The 22,299-nt window shown below is 45.5% G+C and overlaps 1 protein-coding gene and 1 long non-coding RNA gene across 4 annotated transcripts in view; one reads left to right on the top strand and one right to left on the bottom strand.

The window, feature by feature from the left end:
• Positions 1-1,722: 1,722 nt before the first annotated feature.
• On the bottom strand, positions 1,723-22,159 carry LOC135370383 (uncharacterized). Of its 2 annotated transcripts, XR_010415323.1 has the most exons (4): positions 22,075-22,159; positions 8,831-8,890; positions 8,329-8,453; positions 1,723-1,921 (listed from the first exon to the last, which is right to left on the bottom strand). It is a non-coding gene; the product is annotated as an uncharacterized LOC135370383 (long non-coding RNA). The 2 variants fall into 2 exon arrangements; XR_010415322.1 differs by lacking the exon at positions 1,723-1,921 and having other exon boundaries at positions 8,143-8,453.
• Positions 17,628-22,299, top strand: part of LOC135370382 (disabled homolog 2-interacting protein-like) — a 111,630-nt gene continuing 106,958 nt past the window's right edge. The window contains exon 1 of one of the 2 annotated variants that reach the window (XM_064604119.1): positions 17,628-18,079. In XM_064604119.1, coding sequence (XP_064460189.1) covers positions 18,019-18,079 — 61 coding nt within the window. In that variant the 5' untranslated portion in view covers positions 17,628-18,018. The remainder of the gene's footprint in view (positions 18,080-22,299) is intronic. The other variant, XM_064604120.1, reaches the window with a different exon arrangement.

Raw genomic sequence — 22,299 nt, forward strand, 5'->3', positions numbered from 1 at the left:
AGGCTGAATAGCCTGACAAACTTGGCTTTGGCACTACGTACAGCACAGTTATTAAGTCAACGTCGGACGAAACTTATCGAGCGAAATCACCGAGAATCAGACTTACAGTAGCGTCATACCTTTATACAGTACGACGTGAGCGGGTATTTAATAATAACATTTAGATGATATTGTTTCACGAAAAAAAATATGGTCTATCATCGACTGTGCCATTCCGTTTTATGGCTAGGGTTATTAGAGCGTTTGTAACATGACGTTTTTGTCATGTACATTTTTGTCTATGCAATGCCTGCGGATGTACGGATACTCAGTATCTGCGCGAATGCGGGTACACCTATTTCGACTAGCGCGGTTGTGGTCGTGGATGTTACGGATGATTCATCGTATTTGCAAAGCTACGCGGTCTGTCTCGGTCACAGCGAGTTCCGGTCCCGATCTACGGTAACTGGTAAGTACACAGTACACGAAGTGAATGCTGTGTTGTAAGGCAACAAGCATTGAGAAATGACTTACCTGTCGGCAGTCGTTGACCAGGCATCAGGTACGAGGCGTTCGGACGCTCGAATAGTTTCTACACCAAGAAGCAGAGCAGAAAGGTTGCGCAGGCATCTTCCCTGGAAGCTGTGACTGTTCGAGGACGCTCACATGATACAGCTTGCGTTTTTAAACAGGAAAAATCAGAACTCATAGTCCAACCTAACCGCTACGCAACACAAGCCGTCCAAAACGGACTTTGGTTCCAACCGGCACAGCCACCGCGCTGTCGCCTGTTTGTGCGCCCGCGAACAAATTTCAAAACAGCCAATCGTCGCCCAGAAACGAAACAAATCAGTGATCACTAGCCACCGGATGTCTCCATGACGTTCACTTTCTGACGCTCTCTGACGTCCGATGACGTAAAACGTATGAAGCGCCTTACTTTATCCCGCAGAGGAACTGGCAAGTTTCGGGCCCTTGATTCTAGCACCTTCTGCGCCGCCGCGACTGGCCATCCATGCATCCATCCATCTACCTCCTCTCGGGCGCTGCTCTGCAGCCCCTAGTTTCGCTTTCGCTTTCTCCTTCCTCTGCGCGCGCGCGCCTGGCGGCAACGGATTTCTTCTGCGTTTCGGTTTCGCTCTCGTGTCCTTGCACGTGCTTATTTGAAAACGCTATATAAAGGCAGCGCGCACTGAGCACGAATGACCAATACGTGGAAATGTTTAGCTACCACGCTTTCCAAACTTGTCCCCGTATCCACGCTTCTTGGGAACACGTGGAGAATAAATGTTTCAACAGGAAGTGTCCCCGGAACGAGCTCGTCGTCGCTGCTTTTCGCTACGTGATAGAAATGGTGGGCTTTGGCAATATAGGAGAGATCTCTCCGGAACCACTGCAGGAGATGGTGCATCGGATCTACGCCCGTTACAAGAAGGCTTCCGTCACGGTTCCGGACGGGACAGATGGACGAATTTGTGAGCTCGTTCAACACCGAATTCAACTACGTCTCTGCAGACATCGTGGACCTTCTCGCTCGTGCCGTTGCTCATATTAAGTACGCACTGCAGAAACAGCAACATTTGCAAGCAGAACTTTGCACATTTGAACATTTTGCATCTTGAACTTTGTCACTGATTTATGGAAACACCGTTTGGTTATCGAAAGACTACGCATTAAACAGTCCGAATAAATTTGACGAGACTCTGTGTTTTTCATGGAACCATCTTTATTGAATACATACAAAGACCTCTCTTGAGTTGGTCTATAGATGCCTACACTTTGTTCTACACCGTCACTCGATTCACAAGGACGTTCATGAGCTCTCTTTCGGGTTTTCCGATGCACAAAGAGGGGTCGTACTGCTATACTGACAGGCTATCGGAGTAGATGCTTGACGGTTTGAAAAGTCCCCGCGTGTTTCATGATATGTGGCGATCGTTTCCTGAAAAATAATATCCGATATAGGACAAGCAACAGGGCAGAATCGCTCGATTTGATTTTTTTTTCTTCAAGAAACGCCTCACGTCGTGGATGAATGCCCCTTATGGGCTTTCGATCCGCATTGCGACAGTGTCGTCTGTACTTTGCCCCTCCCGTCTTTCGTGCCTTTTTTCGTTGCGATGTCACATATAGCAACGATGTCAACCAACTCCAAATTGAACAAAACATTAGACTAATATCTAGCTAACACTCCGGTGCGTCCTGGGCCGTCTTCTATATGACGAGAATACCCAGAGGGGGTTTCGTAACCTCCCGCACTGGTCGTGATACACTAACCACTACACTAATTCTTGCTGAGAACCTATGATGTTTTCTTATCGCGGGGTTCGTGTCAAAACCCGTCCAAACACATTCACAGACGTTAGTGTGTGAGAGGAACTAGTGCGTCCAGGGACGACTTCTGTGCGACGGCTCGCGATTTTTGCGTGAAGTCGGTTTTTTCCCACCTCACGTGTTTCAGGAGATTGACAGCGCCCACTTCTAGGCTGCAACAAGCTTCTGCAACAACTGTGGTGGATTCTGGTCTAAAGGTACACGTTTTCCATCGTTTTTTTATCTGTTCCGTCACCAAACACTCTTCCTTTTTTTTTCTTTTTTTGCCAGACCAAAAGCATTGGACGGACCGATTGATACGCCCGTTTTTCGACTGTCGGATGGTACCATTCGACGTATATTGCGAATGACTTTGACTATTAGAGGAAGATGGAGAAGATGGACTATCAGTTTTACTCTGATTGAATAAAAGCACGAGTTTCTCACACTGCTTTCAATCCACGCAGATTACGAATGGCTACTGACGAGACATCTACCCCTGGTCCTAACCTTCAAGCCTCCTCCGAAGACCTTCTTTTTGCGGATCGGCGATCAGCTGACCACCTGTCGTTGTGGTGGACTCTGGTCGAGGAACCCCAGCCATTGGCTAGACTCGAGCCTTTGTCAGTATTTGGGCTGTTTTCCCGGCTACGAAGCCAAAGCTGGAGACTAATTCTCTCTCTCTCTCTCTCTCTGTCATGTAACCTCTCACGATAAATAAAAAAGCTCGATACTCCCATTTCGTCTCAATCATCAGGTCCGAGCAGAGGTTTGCGACCTTTATGCAAACGCGAATGTATCGGGCCTTGCTACGATTACGCGATTATATTCGCGGCGATGGCTGCGAGGGTGACTTTGGTTCGATTCTCAAGACGATCTCCTTTACGTCTGTTCACCACCAGTGGGAAGATTACAAAGAAAATGAAGCGTTTCGTAGATTACAAGCTCCAGCTGTTGGAAACGTATAAACGAGGAGAGGCAGTTGATCCGTGTCTCGTCCATGTGGGACCCATCGTCCGTCGCTACTGGCTTCTCCACACTTCCCTGGACGTCACGGTGGCCGAAGAAGAGCGTCGTGTCATCACCTTGGAAGATCGTTTCTCAAGCGTCTTATGTATGTCATGAAAAATATACTATTCTACGAAGCGAGTTCGCTCACGAGGAGACGTTTTATTGTTTCGTCATTCTCTTCGAGGCTACAGGAAAACACGGACACACAATTTTTTAAGCTGTGTGTGTTTCGACATGCGCGTGGCTACGTAGATGCAAAAAAGCCCGCAGTAAGGCGAAAAAGGCGATTGAATACACTTGTCGTTATACCCACTCACTCGTAAAGGCCTTCGAAGGTTTGCCTCGATGCGGGGAAGTCCGTAGCGGTCGAAAAACACGGCAGTCCCGTCGTAGTTTTTCAAGTAGAGCACGCAGTGCTGGCCACGCGGGCCGTGCTCGGGCTTGGGTAAGCCCGGGCACGTGCAGTGCTCTACACGATATTCGCCAGGATGGGATGGCAGGAACGTTTGCAGACTCGCAAGCTAGCTGCAAGGACTGTCACCGTTGCAAGATTGATACGCCACGCTACACATGATGAACGTACTCCAACACTTTGTATTTCAGTATATGCTCGCTCTGGTATCTCTTAAAATTCGCGTGCGCAGCAGAGGGACCAAAAAGGGAGCTGGCGTCTCATACGGTAAAACAGATTTAATAACGCGCGATCTGCATTGGTCTCGGACACTGATCTCTATGTATATAGGCAGAGTTGTGCCTAACTCGTTACAAGTAACTCGTTACCTGGTAACGGTTACTTTTTTTGGTAACGAAGTAACGATTCAGTTACTTTTTAAAACATAGTAATAGTAACGGAATCAGTTACAAAAATTGGTAACTCGTTACTGACGTTACTCGTTCCTTTTCTTGAGCACGGGGAGCACATTTCGGCATTCCGTGTGGTGCAATGCCTGCAGATTTGACTTGCGTGACGTGTGACTCAAAGTATTATTGCAGTCCCTCACTGTGTGCTGTTGTCCTTTCTCTTGTTTCCGTAATCTCCGACCATCAGTCCTTCCCAAGAATGGTCACCAATTGTGCTATGGCTACAAAAAACGCGTTTCGACTTTTCTTATCTTTGCTAAGCTTCTGAGCGCTCTAAATTATGACGCAGCCCCTCGTGTGTTTTGGGGAACCGTTGGTGATCTGTCCCAAGCAGCACAATGTACTGAAAGTCGAGTGCAATAGGGGTGGACGGTATGTGTCTTATCGATGTTCCTTAGTTTCACGAGTTTGTTCAAGGCCTTCCACCTACCCGTCCACCCCTATTGCACCCGACTTTCAGTACATTTTGCTGCTTGGGGTGGCACGAAAACCAGTGTTGTTTCTTATGTTTTCGTAATCTCCGATCACCCCCACTTCGGAAACAAGGGAGAAGGTTCAGGCAAACTGATATAGATTCATGGTAACGGGCCGAGAGACACGGAACACGAAGGACGGACGACAAATTTCGAGTATCAGCTTCTCCTGGGGATACGGACCGTTCGGTACAGGACATTTCGGTACAGGAGCTTTCGGTACAAGGACATTTCGGTACACGGCCATACCGCTGGAATATGGTCTTCGGCTTATTGGTTATGACAACGTTTTGTTTTGTTCTCAACACAGATTTTTTATTAAAAATGTATGAGCTACAGACGTCCTGTTTTCACTTCTAACATCTCTGGGACGGCAGATATTCTTTGCCAGCTATTGTCACCCAAACGGCATATCTGGGACTCTTATAGATTTTTAATAAAAAAATCTGTATAAAAAAAGACACCCTGTATAAGGAAGGGCATTACAAGGTTTTGCACGTACGAAAACATCAGTTCGTTGTCCGTTGCGTTGTTCACTGTAAATTAAAATTACCATGACCTTTCTTTGTTTCTTTTTTCTTTTTTTAATGGCTTTCAACGAAAATACGTTTGCTGAAAAGTCCGGCAACCTCTTCATTTCCTTTTTTACGTACATAACATTTTTGACGACCTACATTAACAACGGGCATCTGGGATGTCTTCTGTGAAAGAGAGTAGGACAAAATAAGCAAGATAAAAATGCCCGCCTGCTATACCCGGGGCACTTTTTTCCGGGAACGTTTTCTCCGGGGTCATTCTTTCCTACGCCCTTCTGGTTGCCACCCGTAAGGCACTGCAGAAAGGCTACTTTGCGATCATTGCAGCATGCAGATACAGGCAATTTTAGGGGAACATCTACACTCCCGTCACCACATTTACTACCATTCTTGAGCCCTTATGTGTCCTGCAGAAGGAAACCCATCAAAAGGTCAAAACACGAAAGGCCAAAAGATTAAAATGGCCAACAGACGAAGGGCCGAAAAATCAAAACACCGACCTATCTGAAGGCCGAAGAGACATTGTTCAATTTTTTTCGCACAAGATTTCAACATAATGTCCGTCCAAGCGCGTGTAAACTGTAACCACTCTTTTTGAACTAACCATATAAAGAAAATTTAACCTAACCTTAGCCTTGAATTTTGACTTTCGGTTTGTTCGGAGATTCGATTTTTTCGGCCTTATTGCTGCCACTCCCTGCAGAGGCAATGCCTGGAAATTATACTTTTCGCGGCGACCATCTAAAGACATGTATCGTGCATGGGATGCTTCGAGTATTTCCCTTGGATGACATATACTGAAACAACGCATTGCATGATTAATGCATAGTCTAGGTACTCGCAATTTTAGGTACTCGAAAAAAAAAAGAAACAGTCACCGTTTTATGACTAAGAAGCCGAAGACCACCTTCCAGCGGTGTGGCCGTGTACCGAAATGTCCGTGTACCAAAAGGTCCGCGTACCGAAAGGTCCGTGTAACGACAGGTCCATGTACCGAAATGTCCGTACCGAAAGGTCCTGTACCGAAATGTCCTGTACCGAAAAGTCCTAGACCCCTTCTCCTGAAGTGCAATTCCTCATTAATGAAGAGTTGAAGGCAAGTGACGGCGTGTTTGTTGGCTCCTTTAACTATGCTGCGGTAACGTAAAAGTAACTCGTTACCTGTGAGTAACGAGAACTCGTTACTTTTGTATGTTGGTAACGAGTAACGTATTTAGTTACTTTTTTCTGAAGTAACGGGTAACGGTATTTAGTTCCTTTTTTTCGGTAACGGGCACAAGTCTGTATATAGGCTGGATCGCGCATGGGAGAGGGGCTCGTGGAGGAGAGGCGTGCATTCGGGCCGCCATGTTGGGAGGCCCTAAAGCGCTATGTGTGCCCATAGGAAACAATGGGAGGCAACGGAGATTGTGAGTATTTATTGCGCTGCAGGCGTTGATCGTTGTTTGTTATCACACAGTTTTGTAAGGTGCCAGTATACTGATGTATCCTAACACAGTGTTTCACGGGTGTCCTGCCGTTCTATTCTTAATTACGTTATACCAATACCCGTCTGTGAGTTATGTTTTGCATTCCGAAACTCGACCGTCACTGCAGTGCAGCGCTGGGGATTGTACTACAGCACGTTTCCCAGCCACTATTTTAATAAGAAACGATGTGAGGTTAACAACAACCATGTATATATCATCCCGTGCTGCGTTCTGGACAAAAATTGTTCCATAACGAACGGTCCCGGAAAAGATATACTCGCATGGCAGAAAGAGATCGTTCTGTAGAATCACAGCCGTTGTTTTAGCCGTGTATGCGTTTAGTATGATTTATATCAAGCATCGCCGCAGAAAGAGTATTTTAGTGAACGACAGCGGTGCCTTGCCTCACAAATATGGACACACCGAAGCAGCCCAAATAATTACTTCACGCAATTAGATCACGCCAGGTAGTGATGCAAGCTTAATCAATTATATTAATTAGAAAGTGGTAACACCTTCTTGAGACACAGGACTTATCTCTTTTTGAAGTACAGCCCTTCTATGTTTGTTTGTTTCTTCCTTCGTTTGTTCTGATTATTTGCAGGCGCGGTTGTGCCAAACTGAATGTCCTTCTCGAGTACTCACATGCTTTTGCTGAATACAACTGCAGCTTGAGCAAAGCTGCTTAGGGACGGGGGCCTGCTATCCAGTGCTGACTTTGTCATGCTTGTTATGTGGAGCACGTTCGAAAAAATGCAGCTGCACATCTGAAACTCCAATCAGCATCATCGTCATCTAAAAGGGAGCGCCGTAGCACCGTTGCAAGACCAGACACGCTTTCTGAAGACCTTCTATATGGCACCTTCCGCAGTTTGCACAATTTTGTTCAGCATCGAAGTCTCTCATAGGAAACACTTTGCATTAACTGTGACTCCCATCTTACATTTTGATGTGCAAGCCTGCAAGGGCCCTGTTGCACTACACACGTATGGTCTGCAAATTGCAACAGGACGATTTGGAGCTTGAAACAGTTGTGATTTTGTCATTTTGGCCCTCGTGTACCCCATCTGTGAAACGTAAACAAAAAAGTCTAACACGATATGCTTTTGTAAAGAAGACCACTGATGATGAGTAAAGAGAGTATACATTTTTCAATTTCAACATTTATTTCTTGCACTTATGCGTTTCAGGATACAATGAACGTGCAGGGAGGTCGCAAAAGACTACATTCATTGTTTTGTGACCTTCCTACAATGACAATATATATATATTAGGTATGACAATGGACAGGTACACTGTCCAAATTTGTAGCACTCAATTTTAGGTTGGAATGAGCAATGAATAGCAACTTCCCTCGTGATATTTTCTCATATATGCTGAATTTTAAATTTAATGTGATCAAATATGTGATAATGTAATAATATACATAAGAATAATAATATATAAGAATATAATATGTGATAAATGAATGTGATCAACAGTAGATGTGATCAACAGTAGATGTAAACAACATCAGTAGCCAGAGAAGTGCATTCTCAAGAATTTTCTACTTATAGCATATATGTGCATGCCGATTAACTGAAACAATGATCACAGTTCCCTGACAAGTTTTAATTTCTAAGAGTGTACTGTAGAGGCGGCATAGATCTACAGCAGTTAATACAAGGTATTATATACTGTGAATACCTTTAAAAATCCCACGTGACACATATGCGTTTACTTTCTGGAGGCGCTATGGTAATCAAAGTTTCTGGGCGTTACGCAGGTTCTGCACCCATTTCGTGAGTATGTCGAGGCAGCTGTGAAGTAACCTGTATTGATGATAATTATTCCAAATTTTATGGTGCATCGACAACAAAGGTCACAATACATCAGAACATCGGTTTGGATGCAACTAGTTAAAAATAAATACGTTTAATAAATGCATTGGACAAATGTTAAAACATCAGTTTAAAACAGGGTTTACAATCCCTGTATCTTCTAAAAATTGAAAAGATTAATAACTATTCTAAAAAGAACTATAATTATTATATTGCTGGGTGAAGGAGCCTAAGGTGTATAAGATATGTTTCAGATGTGAACATGTTAGAAAATGTGCAAAATTGAGAGAGGCTAACCCACAGTGCGTGCACTGAGGTGGTTCCTTCCTGTAAAGTAGAATCCCGTGGATGAGGAACATGATACTTACCTGTACACTGAGTCGCATCACACTGCATAGACGATCCTCTGAACAGCCCCATGAGGAAACCTGTATTGAGAGACCACTTTTGCCTTAAAAACTGCTACAAATAGCACGACACGCTACAAATTATTATTATCGCAACGAGCTGACGATATAGCTCAGACACAAAGGCGCTACTCAAGTCGGTCCACACCACCGTTACGTAGGATTCTTTCTCACAAATCAAACCAAGGCACAAAACAATACCAATACATGAAAAAGGGTGACAATCTTGGTCTCATTATGACGTAATACCGAACTTGTGCGCGAAGGTAATTCAAAGAAATGAATGTGCACTCCGGCACTTAGAATTAAAAACGACCAGGGTGCGGAAAAAGAATTTGCGCGCCTTGAAGAAATAAAATAAGCAGAAATTGTATTTTATAATATCAAAGAGCGATGTCCAAGGCATGTCTCCACAAAATATAAACAAAATTGAAGATGGCCTTTTTGAAAAAAACGGTCCTAAAAACAACGATTTTCTGGCACCCTTTCGCGATTACTGCGTCACTGTGGACGGATGTCTGAAAGTATGATAACGCGCTATATACTAAACGAAAGATTAGAAAAAGCCGTTTCATCTCATATACGTTTCGTCATATTGGAAAATTACGGGACCACGTAAGAAATTGGCAAAGTTGCGCTACGAACGTCCTCGGAGGCGTTTTCGCGATTTTTTTTCGAAATGTTTTCGGGATTTGCCACCGATTTTAATTGTCTTAAGCAAATCTTCACCACCCATTCTGTCAGTTAAAAAAATTGCTTTCAGAAGAAAGCAGCCGTTCGGAGTATCCAGCGCGCCAAATTTGGAAAAGCTGGAACTGCCCAAATCGCGCTCATTTACTTGGAGCCTCGCCGACCGAGAACGAAATATCGCAGAGACCTGCGACTAGGCTTGTTTTGTTTCTTTTTGGATTAGGAATAACATATATTTTTTCTTTAAGAAAGTAAGAATGTCACCGGCGCCCCTTGGTCGATTATAAATGAAACTACCCCAAAGATACGCGTGGTGCCATCCATCGGCGGCCGGCGTCTTTCGTACGGTCCGCCCTCCCTTTTGACGGACTACGTTCTTCGCTGGCGGATGTGTACCGCTGTGCTGCAGTTCTTGACTTGTCACTCAGTATAGTTGTGGACGTGTTAATACTGTGTGCTTATAAACTTGTCTAAGAAGCAGTACACAGGCTGTTCCTCCAATGGGATCCAGTCCTTTGCGGTGTCGAGGGCAACGAACAGGCCGACAGCGCACATTCTTCTCCATTGCCAACACTAGCAACCTTCACGAACCGTGCTCTCCGCACCCTCTCACAAGATTGCTTGGTCCCTGGCCACGTCCAGCCCACCAACGCTTTGCCCGCAAAGCTCTCTTGACCTTTCTGGATACCATAGGACTTCGATCCTTACTGTGAACGGGCTCATTATTTCATTTCCCGCATCACCACCAGCAATGGGGTAGAGTATCGCCCCTGGCGATGGACATATCCCCGTTCACCATCTCGCAATAATGCGAGACGTTAGCAGTAATGCGGTAGGGAGTTAGAAGGTTTGAATGGAGTGAGGGGACTCCTTTTTTGAGACTTCGCTCAAAAAGGAGTCCTCCTCACTCCGTTCAGACCTCTTAACGCCCTACTGGAGAGCAGTGTTGTGCCCGCTACTCAATTTAGGTAGCGAAATACCGCTACCGCTACGAAAAAGATGTAGCGCCAATTACCCTTCCGCTACTTTCTCGCCGAAGGCCTATGAATATGTGATACGATACATTCAAAGATATGTGCTCTTGCTGGTGCTTTATTTCTTGCGATCAGTACTTTCTGAAAAACTCATTACACACTTGCATTCACCTTCAAGAGCAGTTTCCGCTCAAAGTTCCCGTCCACTAAGCCTAACACGTTTTTTGGTGAACGTATCGGCGCAAACACTGAAAACTGGTTCGGCAGACGCACTTGACGGGACGGCGGTATTTAGCTTGAGGAACGCCCCGTGCACTCTTGGATAACCCTGCTTTAGCGATGTCAAATTGAAGTTATCTGACACAAAGAGGTACTGAGTAAGCTCACGATCAGCTGGATCTGCTGTAGAAGTTGACTCCCTAAAAGAAAAGAAATCATCTGCATGGAGCTCGCTCGTGGATTCCTCGGCGCGCTCACTTGAGGCGACCGAACACCTTAACGTTTCGTTTACGGTCAAGCTGGTTACTTCCTTTCGTTGGTTTTCATCCGTGAGCCATGAGAGCTTGAACCTCGGAATTAAGACAGCAGCGATTTGAAGGCTCTGGTCTGACATGAATCGGTCGAACCTAAAGTGAATACCATGCATCTAACCTGTTTCGCAGTTGAATACGATACGAAAGATGTAGTAAAATCACCTTTAGACGCTAGAGTCTAGCCTCTAATTTATTTTATTTTCTCCCTAAAAAGTAGCGGTAGCGGAGGCGGTTCCGCTACTCAAAATTGTAGCGGAAGTTACTTTCTCGCTACAAATGACAAATGTAGCGGAATTACACCTCCGCTACTGAAAAAAGTAAAGTAGCGATTACAGTAGCGCCGCTACGCACAACACTGCTGGAGAGTAATATGACTCTCCACTCTTAAAATTGAACTTCACCGCATAGCACTCTCCTAGCCAACCATCAACTCCAATGATATCGCTATGTGCCCTGATTTGTTCAAAACGGTAGGCGTACGCCTTTTTTGTGACACTTATGCTGTTCATAATTGTCACAAAAATGGCGTACGCCCCCCGATAAAGCTATCATTCGAGATGATGGTTGGCTAGGAGTGTGCTATGCGGTGAAGTTCATTTTTAAGAGTGTCCAAAAAGGGTAGTGATATATGTGGCAAGGAAAGAAGTTAAAGTACACCCCTTTTTTTAAGAGTGCATAATGTAAAAGCCACACATAGGGACGACACGAAGACGTGACTCAATTTGAGACGCTCCTCTACTAGTGTGGCCAGACTCCGTCTTTTACAACATGGGAGAAGGAAATCTCTCGAAACAAACACCACGAAAGGAAAATGCGACTGACTCGCAGTATACGGTGGCGTGCTCTTCAGCGAAATCCAAAGGTAGCTTCCTGTTTTGAATTCAGTATATACGGTTTACCGCGCCCCTAACAACCGTGGGTAATATTTGCCACTGACGGCGAACGTGATTGTATAAGGCAGATTACATCAAGTGCCATGAGAACATGTTCGTCGACCGGGAAAATATTTATGTGGACCACGGCACCTGTGATTCCTCGTGAGAACACGGTCAAGAAGGATGCCGTTAACGTTTCTCTATAGGTGTTCATGTCTCTGTTTTGTTCGACGGAATGTACGAGCGTGTCACCACTTTAAACGGTTTTTTTTTTTCTTCGACGCAGATTTTTTATTAGAAGCAATTAAAGCTGCATAAACGTCCTTTACCAGCGGCATGGCCGAGTGGGCTAAGGCGTCCGCTCGTTGGTGGTAACCAAGGTCGTGCTGAAGACTGGGAGGTGGTGGGTTCGAATCCTACCGCCGGCTGTGCTGTCTGAGGTTTTCCCTGGGTTTTCCGAAGACTTTCCAGACGAATGTCGGCACAGTTCCCCCTGAAGTCGGCCCAGGACGCATACTAACGCCCCTGTCCCCCACTCCTTCCTGCTATCCTCTCTCCGTCTGTCCACATCTGTACGTCGCTCATAGCCACAGTTGCTTCGCGGCGCTAACACCCAATCAAAAAAAAAAAAAAGTAAACGTCCTTTTTCGCAGGTGGGCATCCTGTAGGACAGTGTACAGCTACTGGACGAGTCATTATAGCTATTGTTCATTAGTTAACTTCCAATTTGATACCTGCTGGGAAATGCGAGATAGCAGAACCGGGGCCAGATCATTAATTAGCATCCATCGCCATTATTTAAATACCCTTGAGAAGCCAATGTACGTTGAGATACGCGTATAAATTCCCGAATTTTGACGTGTAAATGCACCAAAACCGCAACTACGCACTCCTCGGGCGCAGAAAGCGGGACAGGCATTTCGTGTGAGAGGGCTACGTGGTTTGGAGCATAGATTGCGAAGTTACCCGTCAAAAAGAACTCTTTAGAAGTTAAGTTACCGTGTGAAAAATGTAACTAAGTTAATAACCAAGTTCTTCAGCCTGAAATGTAACTCGCAGTTACGGAGTAACTTAAAAAGAGAACCAGTTACTTCCAAGTTACTTCAGGCAGAAAATAGAGCTACCCGAGTGCAGCAAGCGTGAACAGTTGAGTTAGACCTTGAGTTGCCTGCGGAGGAGTGCAACACGCTCAGATCATTTTCGTTTATGTCGAACAATTAGAACGCTTTGCATCTTACTCACTGTGGGCGCACAATGGTTCAGCTTCATTTCAGTGGCAGCGGTTCTTACTTCCGGAATAGAATACTGTCATTGATTGAATATCACGTTCTGTGGCATAAAATGCCATGAAAGAACCGAAGAGAAAGCGAGAAAATAAGTGGACGTGAGTGAAAAGCGAATTAAAAGTAACTTGGAACTTAGCTTAAGTTACTTGATAAAGTTACCTGAAAAAGAAACCAGTTCCTCTGAAAGTTACCACGGCGCAAAACTACCGAGTTAAGTTACAAATTGCCAAACAAATAAAAAAAAAGGAGGAACTTAGTTACAGTAACGAGTTACCTCGAACTCTGGTTTGGAGCGATGAAGCTGATTGGAGTGGGTGCCAATCTGTTGGCCAGATAGACCGGTCTTGGAGGTATCCGGGTTCGAAATCCTGGTGCCGGCTGTGCTCTCTGGGGTTTTTTCTTTATTTTCCTCACGCTGTCAGTCATGTGTCGCACAGATCCTTTAGAAGTGGGCCCCGGACGTATATACCAACAGAGCTTGTAAGTCCCAAACGTCGCCACACCAGCATTGGACAGCTGTTTCGGCCTTCTTGGGCCTTCATCAGCAATGCATAGGTGGGCGACGTTTGAGCGAGTGGCGTCGGAAGGTCATATGGAACGTGATGTCCTTCCGTTAAGGTGAGAAACTCACCTCTGAAAGCCCAGTGAAAAGGCAGTGAAGTATTACGGGAAAAAAATTAGCAGAGGCTCTTTGGCTGCACGTTGAACATATGTTTGTAACATAACATACATAACATACGTCGCCCACCTACGCATTGCTGATGAAGGCCCAATATGGCCGAAACAGCAGTCCAATGATGGTGTGGCGACATTTGGGATTTACAAACATATGTTCAACGTGCAGCCAAAGAGCCTCTGTTAGTTTTCTTCCCGTAATACCAAGAGAGCGTTAGTCGTGCTTTTGGCTACCTTGGGAGGACGAGAACGGCGAGCTCGTTCAGTAGCAGCACCACCGCTCTTAGGCCTCTGCCCCAGATACGGCGAAGGTCGTGCTACTTCTGCGCTCCAGAAGTGCGTTCTTCTGGTTGCGGCTCATTTGCATAACATAACATACTTGTGGAATTTTTATCTCAAGGTACATTCTCTTCCCAGGGTGTTGAATAAGGATGACGGATTGGAATAATGACTGGCTCCAATTCTGCTATCTCTCGTTTTCCAGAAAACATCTAATTAAAGGGGCAACAAACAGGTATGCAAGGTGCACTTTTTTCTAACGCAGTGTGATTCGTTTCCTACAGTGACGTTTAGCAAAAATTTTTGACGCAAAAAGTAAATAATTGCTCCAAACCGACCGAATATTCACTGCACTCTTTCGAGCTCATGCCCCGCCCTGCGATGCCCTGGCGACAATAGCCATACGTCATTTTGACGCCGCGCACCATCAACCATTCAAAATGCGGGACGCCTATTGACCTCTACCAGAGATACGTCATCATGACGTTGGTAGACAGACTGAAACCGAAACAAATCGGAAGGGGGAACCTGGTTTCCACGAATGGGTACTTGTTCGCTGCCTCCTATACGCTGTGCAAGTGCGTCTCTGCGCATGAGAGGAGGCAGTGAGAGGGAGGGCGCCGCCGTAGCCAATGGGGCTTCCCGAGTGGAGCAACCGGGAGAGGAGATATGCGCAGAACGCTCGGTTACTTAGCGTATTGAAAGTACCAGCTCCGGTGGCGCAGCGGTAACGCGTGCGCTTGGAGACTGGGAGGTCCGCGGTTCGAATCCGCGGGCCGGCTGTGCCGGCTGGGGTTTTTCCTGGGTTTCCCCCAGATGTGTAATAGGCGTATAATAGGCACAGTTCCCCTGAAGTCGGCCCATGGACGCAGCTATCCTCCCCCCGAGCGGATTCCGCTCGGTCTTCCACTTCACCCTTTCCTCTCCTCCTCTCCACCACCTTTCCCTTCCCGAGAAACATGCCGCCTAATCAGGCAGGCAGACCTCTCGGGTTCCTCCCAACGACACTCCTCCTCCTCCTCGTATTGAAAGAAAAATAGGACCGAAGGTCGCGTCCCTTTCAGGGACCATCGTAACCCCCTCAAGAACGTGGCTTTCGGGCGCGACCTTGTTCGCCTCTAGCTTCGAGCTATCCCACAATATATCCCATGTCATGTGTCCACTATGTTTTCAGCGCTGTATTGCTCTGCGAAGTCACAGCGATGTTCCCACAACCCGTTCTCCCCACGCGCTGCTGCTTGTGTCAACGGGGGCCGTCATTGGCTAGGTGTCCGAAATCTCCCCCATCTCCAGTGACTGTGCATAATGTGCGAGACGTCTGACGTGGGCGCTCTCCGAGTAGGAAGGAGAGACTCACGCGGATTATGCTCTTTCAATGGCATTGTTTCGTGGTAAAGACGCTCGCTAGAAGTAAATGAATTTCATAATTGGATACCGTGAGCCACGTTCTTTCATACAGCGTAATACGTGGAGAATATTCGTGGAGCTGTTTAGCGCCCCTTTGATAAGTTATAATTAATTAATTTTATGTAATTATCCGTCTAGTAGTTGCATGCGATCTCATACAGGATGTTACCAGCTCCTGTGACTCAGTGGTTAGCGTGCTGGCCTTGTCAAGTCGAGACTAGGAGGTACCCGGGTTCAAATCCCGGAGCCGGCTGTGCTATCTGCGATTTTTCCAGCGTTTTTCACATATGCTGTCAGACATACGTCGGCACAGTTCCCTAAGAAGTCGGCCCAGGATGCACATTCCCCCAGTGTGTGAGTCATGACGTTGCCCACCTCTGTGAGGCCGACAACGGCGAGCCCTTTCACCACCATGCAGGACGTTCGCCTGGTCGTATGACCCACCTGAGAAAATAAAATTTATGCAGCTGTAATAGCTTTTTATTAAAAATAAAAATACGTATCGTACAAAAAAAAAAACCATTAATGAGATGCTCACCTTTAATGGATTTGTCACACAAGGAACTCGATGTGGTTTCGGCTTATGGTTGGTCACGTACAAATTCACGGAGAAAGGAGGGAAATTACGGGGCTATTTTTTTTTCTTCTTCTTCATCTAAATTTTTTTTTATACTGAAGTCCCGCGAATTACCTATAGATACGGTTTTCACAGGTGGGTTATGAGGCCAGCTGACATCCCGTGGGAAAGGGGTAATTACTGGAGGACTAACTTCCGAAAATTCGTTAATTTATCTATGTTTTAGGGGAAACGCGAGATAGCAGAATTGGAGCCAGCAACCATTTAAGTCCATTCTCTCTTTTAAGCATCCTTATAAAAACGAGCGCGTTAACGGAAGTGCCTCAGGACTAGAGCCGCTGATATTTCGAATAGGGCTGTACTTTTTTCTCGGTTCTCGGTTCTCGGTTTCAGCGGTTCACTGAATTTTCTGCCCTTCTATTCAAAGGAGCACGTGCTTTGAGATATAAGCCATCAAGTTTTGACGTGCAAGTCAGCCGAAACTGAAGCCACGCATATAAGCCGAAGCAATGTCGTTTCTGCGCTCGAAATTGTGTAGTTTCGGTTTCGCTTCATTTGCATACCAAATTTTGGCGATCTATATCTCGTACATATTCGTTTCAGAAAATGTAAGAAGAAGGGTCGATTCAAATAATGGTTGTTGCCCCCGACTGTTTTATTTCTTTTTTTTTCTTTTTTTTTTGTGAACGCATTCAATTAAAAAGTTCATTGATGAATATTAGGCAATTAGTCGCCCAGGACTTGCATGCTGCTTTCCACAGGACGTCAGCATGGCCCAAATGCGAACACAGTGTGTGTGTGTGTGTGTGTGTGTGTAAACGTTAAGTTAAACGTTTGTTTTCCCTATATTTCCCTCCCCATATTACGCGCTTCCTCACAGAACCCCCCTTACAAAAGACAAACGCAATTGTTTGGATCCGCTCCTGGCTTGGCTACGTAAAATCGCATCAGTGCTGATCTCACAGCTTAAAAAACAAAACAAAAAGAAACAGAAATCTGGAAAGGATAAAAAAGACACCCTGCATAAAAATGTGTTAATGATTGTAACTGGTGTGGTTGCCGTGGCGCCGTAGTCTGCTATTGACTTTGCTACCAGTATGCGCAATTCATTAGGAAGTCATGGAGACATCAGCGAAGCTGATTTTCAATTTTTGAAAATTCGATTTTCAATTTTTGAAAGTCGGAGTTTTTCTTTTTTTTACATAGTACTAGACATATATTTTGAGTAGGAGCAAAGCGTAGCATAATGTGTGTGTCAATGTGTGTGTGTGTTATGCCGAAGGTTGGGACCGCGAAAAAAGAAAAAGCCGTACAACTCGAAAGGCGCACGAACAACTGCGAGCTTTCCCTGTATACTTAAGTTCCGTGCAGTATGTATGCTCCATTTCTTGATGAACATCATATTTTGAAACATCAAAAAGCGTTATAAAGTTTGTGAACAGTGCGCTGCCAGAGCTGCTAGTTTCGGAATCTAGCCACCTAGAGAACACGTGCGCCCCGGCGCGGTTGGAGATGAGTCACGGAATTAGTGACTGCAGGAACCAGTGGAGGAGGAGCGCTTTGCGATCCGGCTTCGGGTGTTCTTATTTCTACTCAGTTCCCTCCAAAGTGAACTTGATCGGAAGTCAACGCCTGAATACATAAGTGACCCAGTGCTGTGCCGCTATCTCCTGTGACCACGCTCTTCGTGCTTGTGTGTCACATAAACGACATCATTTTTTGTGGTAGTTTTCTCAGCTGTGATGGGTTAAATAACCCGCGTGTGTGTGTGTGTGCCGCCTTTGGTGTGATGGATACCATGCGAAGACGATCTTGAATGCACCGTGATTGTGTAGCCGTGCGTGTAATCGTTGATGGCAAAACGACGGTTGCCCGAGTTTCCTTGTCGTGTTGAAGGCTGGCTCATTTTCTGCGGTGAGTAAGCTTGTGCCGAAAGACAAATTGTGGCCCTTAATGCGTTTTGTCCACGATTTAACTGAGACGGCCGTGTTCTGTGTAATGTATGAGTTTCCTCATCCCGAAGCAGCCACGCGCGCTTCCTCTCACGACAAGATATGGGACAGTTTTTGGAGGGGTTACGTGTACAGCACGTTTTCATGTGTGAGGCTCCGTTTGTGAGAGGACCCAACAAGGCGTGGTCCGTCTGACATCTGACATTTTCGTCGCTCCTGCTCCTGAGGCATGGTCTCTATTCCATTCGGTCGGCTTATCACGATATCTTCCCTGTTTTCTTTTTTTGAAGATACACCATCTTTCTGGATCATCGTTCGCAAAAGCGGAGACGTGCAATGACTGAAACAGCCCGCTCTCCTATATGCCGATGCTCGCTTGCTGTGAATATAACTACATCATTTGTCGACTTATCTCTTGGCACACGAGCCTTCGACTGCGATTTGGTTGTAAACGCTCTGCGTGTAAAAGTCTGCGCCGGAACTAGACAAAATCAAATCATAGGCTATGAAACGGGAGGCTGGTACAGCCTTTGAAACGGATAATTATCGCAACTCATCGCTTGTGTCTCGGATTACGTGAACGAGAGAAAGAACAGCACGTTTTGTAGATGCCCGTCAACGCGTCGCTTTCGTGATTCGAACATTCTCTGCTGGCAGTGAGCACGTGTAAAAATCCAGCACCAACGTTAAACACACACATATTTTGACCCTGTTTCTTGCGGCACCTTGTAATTGTGGCGTGTGGGTGCTTCCAATTCAGGTGCTTTTTTTTTTTTTCATTTCAACTTTTCAATGATGATTTCAGAATGTCAAAGCTCTTGTACAGGACAGACAAACTAGAGGAGGAATGGCTTCCCCGGAAGGGTATATGCGCTGATGAGATTTCCGGAAGCAGTACACGATATACAACTATCAATTTTTTTGCTCGATTTAGTAGACGCAGAAGAAATACTGGAAGCAACCATCCCAATGTTGCCTAGCACCAATTTCCGGTGTTTTCGATATGGTGTATCACTGTCTCAAGAATTGTGGCTAAATTCTTTGAGCTCTGTCCTGGCAGGGCCAGGATTTCCTTACATCCTGCCTTCTGAAGGCCCCAGTAGCCATGGAGCTCACACCGTTTAAAACTGTTGAAAAGTGAATTGCTCAAATGCCAAGCACTAAGTAAGTAAGTTACCATACAGCTAGCTTGAGAAAATAGAACCTGAGTTACAATTCAATTACGTTAGCTTTTTTTTTAAATATAGCTATCTAGTTACCAGTTACTTTACAGTTACATTTAACCCTTTGAAGGGTACGGGTGCACCGGTGTGTCCGAAGGTCTCTGTTTCAATTTTTGCTCCCTCTCTTTGTGGTGCTGCGACACTGCTTTGGGAGTCATGTTCGGCTGCTCGAGTCTTCTCCAGGGAAGTGTGGCGCCACCTGGGAGGTATTTTTACAAGCATGCTGATAATATCGCTGGCGGCGATATACAGCGGGGAGCATCGCTCATACTGCAGATGCTGTCACAGGGAGGCTGAATGCGCAGGAGGCCTTTCGCCTGCGCGAACAAGCAACGCGGCACGTTCAGCTACGGAAGTCCACATAATTCATATGCGTTGAGTACGAGAAATTCCACGCCGCAGGCAGCTGCGGAGTCAACTAGTACCGCACTCTCATGAACCTTTCCTGACGATCAGAAAAATGCAAAACATGTTCCGTTATGCATAACCAATGTGGAAATATGAGCAATATCACTATCAAAAGGTTGCGGAATGTTCGTCGAAATACTCTACAAATACCTTTCCACAATTCATCAGCTGTGTACATTGCTTTTGAAGGCCTTATCCATTTTGATACGTGCCTTTAATTTTTGCCCACCCTCAAAGGGTTAAGGAACAAGGGGTGCAGAACGGTGCCGCTGTGCACATATCACTGTTGGTCTTTCACTCTGTATTAGTGACTCTGTTAACCACCAAGATTAAGGACTCGGGGATTTCCATATGTCCGTGGTGGAAAGCCTGTAAATTGAGGCGAGCAAATGGCCTTTTTTTTTTTTTTAATTTCCGTGTTAATGCCACGAAGCAACTATGAGGCTATGAGCGGCGCATTAAAGTGGCACAGAAACATCTCTCAAAGATCTTCTGTCTCTGACGCATTAGGAAAGGATGTGACCTGACTTGCCGAGTAATGCAAAAAAATTCTCTCTACACAATATTGTTCTTATAAAATATGCACCCCAGCATTGACACACGTGTTCCTACTCGACTAGCACTGCAGGGCGAAACGAGGAGAGGGAGGACGAAAAATGTCGCCAGCGATGTCACCATGGTTTCGAGAGCCTTCCTGTCTTTTTTTTTTTTTTTCCGTTTCTCTGTGCGGCAGACGACACTTCTCCAAACTAATCAGATAGCTGTATCGTAACGACATCAAAGCAACTTAAAGACCGCGGCTGGTTGCCAGCATTGCCACCGTTGCGCAGGGTGGAAGTTTTATACGATCGGATTTTGCAGTATTCACGCATCTGTCAAAATGGATCATTTCTTGTGGTGCACTTTAGCACTTTGGTAACTGCTTGGGTTAAAGCAGAAAAGATCAAGAAAAGTGAAGTGATTTCTGTGCTTCTGTAAAGGTTCACGGTTCAATGAGCTCTTCCCAGGGTGTCGAACCGAAACGTTTTTTGTTCCGGTTACATCATAAACGATCCGGTACTGGTTCTGCTCCGGAGCAAAAAAAATAACGGTTCATACCGGTTTTTAACCGGTCCCGCTTCTGCTGGGAATATTCACTCCCCCCCCCACACACACACAAAAAAAAATCAATGTTACAGAATGTAAACCTGTTTATTCCGCATACACGGTATTTAATATCAATACGTGTCAATATATCTGTGAAATTGGTAGCTCCTGGTACCTGTAGGTTACTGTCTGTTCAAATGGGCTTTCTCCTTTATTGAAGCGCATGCTACAAACGGACTTGTTTGTCGTGATGTCATACGTAAAGTATTTTCTTGCTGGGAAGGAGTGATTGCGTCCCATCCGAATGTCTGTTGCTACTGTCTAGCCAGCAAGCACCACCGCACGAGTACGACGCAAATCGCGGAACACTTTCATTCACCGAAAACCGTTAAATATATTTTTCGGTTTCCCTCCTGAGCGAAAAAAACGTATACGGTTTCGATTCCGTTCCGGTTCACACCAAAATAGCGCTTTTTTTTTCGGTTCCGGTTTTCGGTTCGCTCCGACACCCTCGCTCTTCCTCAAGAAGCCAACAGTTACTCTTCCGTTTAGCATACGTAACATACGGGACCTCGAATTTTATGATTTTACCACTTATCGTTTGCTTACCACTCTATACAGCAAAAGAATGACATAATGCAAACTGCCTCCAAAATACTGCTGTTTACAGCAAATGTGAAACTCCCAGGCCTGTGCTACAAGAAGCATTTTAATGTCTGAAAGACCATTTTTGGGGACCACCTTGAAGTTGATACTGACAGATCCAAAACTAGATCAGGGAATCATGGGCCGTGGTACATGTACACCGTGCCTTCGTATAAAAAGTAGCGCTGGATTCACCTTTGCTGCAGAGGTTTAGGCGACCATCTGAGCTCAATCGCTTATCACGAAGTCACGTAATGACTTCCGTTGAAATTGCAATGTGGTGGATATTGGGGGGTCTCTGAATTATCTATGATTACACCGACTATTTTCTTTTTTTTTTACTCACAAAATACTTCAGAAAAAAAAAAAAAAGAAGCTGTCGGAACAGCATGGATGCTGTTTTTGGAGTTGAGTTATATGGCCAGGCCGACATCCTCTCAAAGAGGGTATGTAACTGCTCGTCTAATCGGATTCCGCCCGCTAAATCCCACCCGGGGTAGAGCCCGACCAGTCTTTTACCCAAGCCTCTACATTGAAAGACACAGACTCGAGGGAACCGACAGCCTTTTTAATAAGTACTAAGGACACGACTTACGTTTCTGAATCACGTCTTCTCGTACAAACAAAGGAAATCCTCTGTCCAACGGTACAGTCACCCCCTGCGAGCACTGCCGACAAACAACTGCCTTCTTCCCTGTAACGCGGCTCCCCCTTATCTGCCACGATAAGGAGCAACAGCAGCGCCCCGGTCTTGTGGAAATCATGGACAAACTGCAGCGCCTGCACACTACTACTTGACTAATTGCCTAAAATTAATTAA

The sequence above is a fragment of the Ornithodoros turicata genome, chromosome 10 (genome assembly GCF_037126465.1).
Source record: "Ornithodoros turicata isolate Travis chromosome 10, ASM3712646v1, whole genome shotgun sequence".
In the NCBI taxonomy this organism is placed as follows: domain Eukaryota; kingdom Metazoa; phylum Arthropoda; class Arachnida; order Ixodida; family Argasidae; genus Ornithodoros; species Ornithodoros turicata.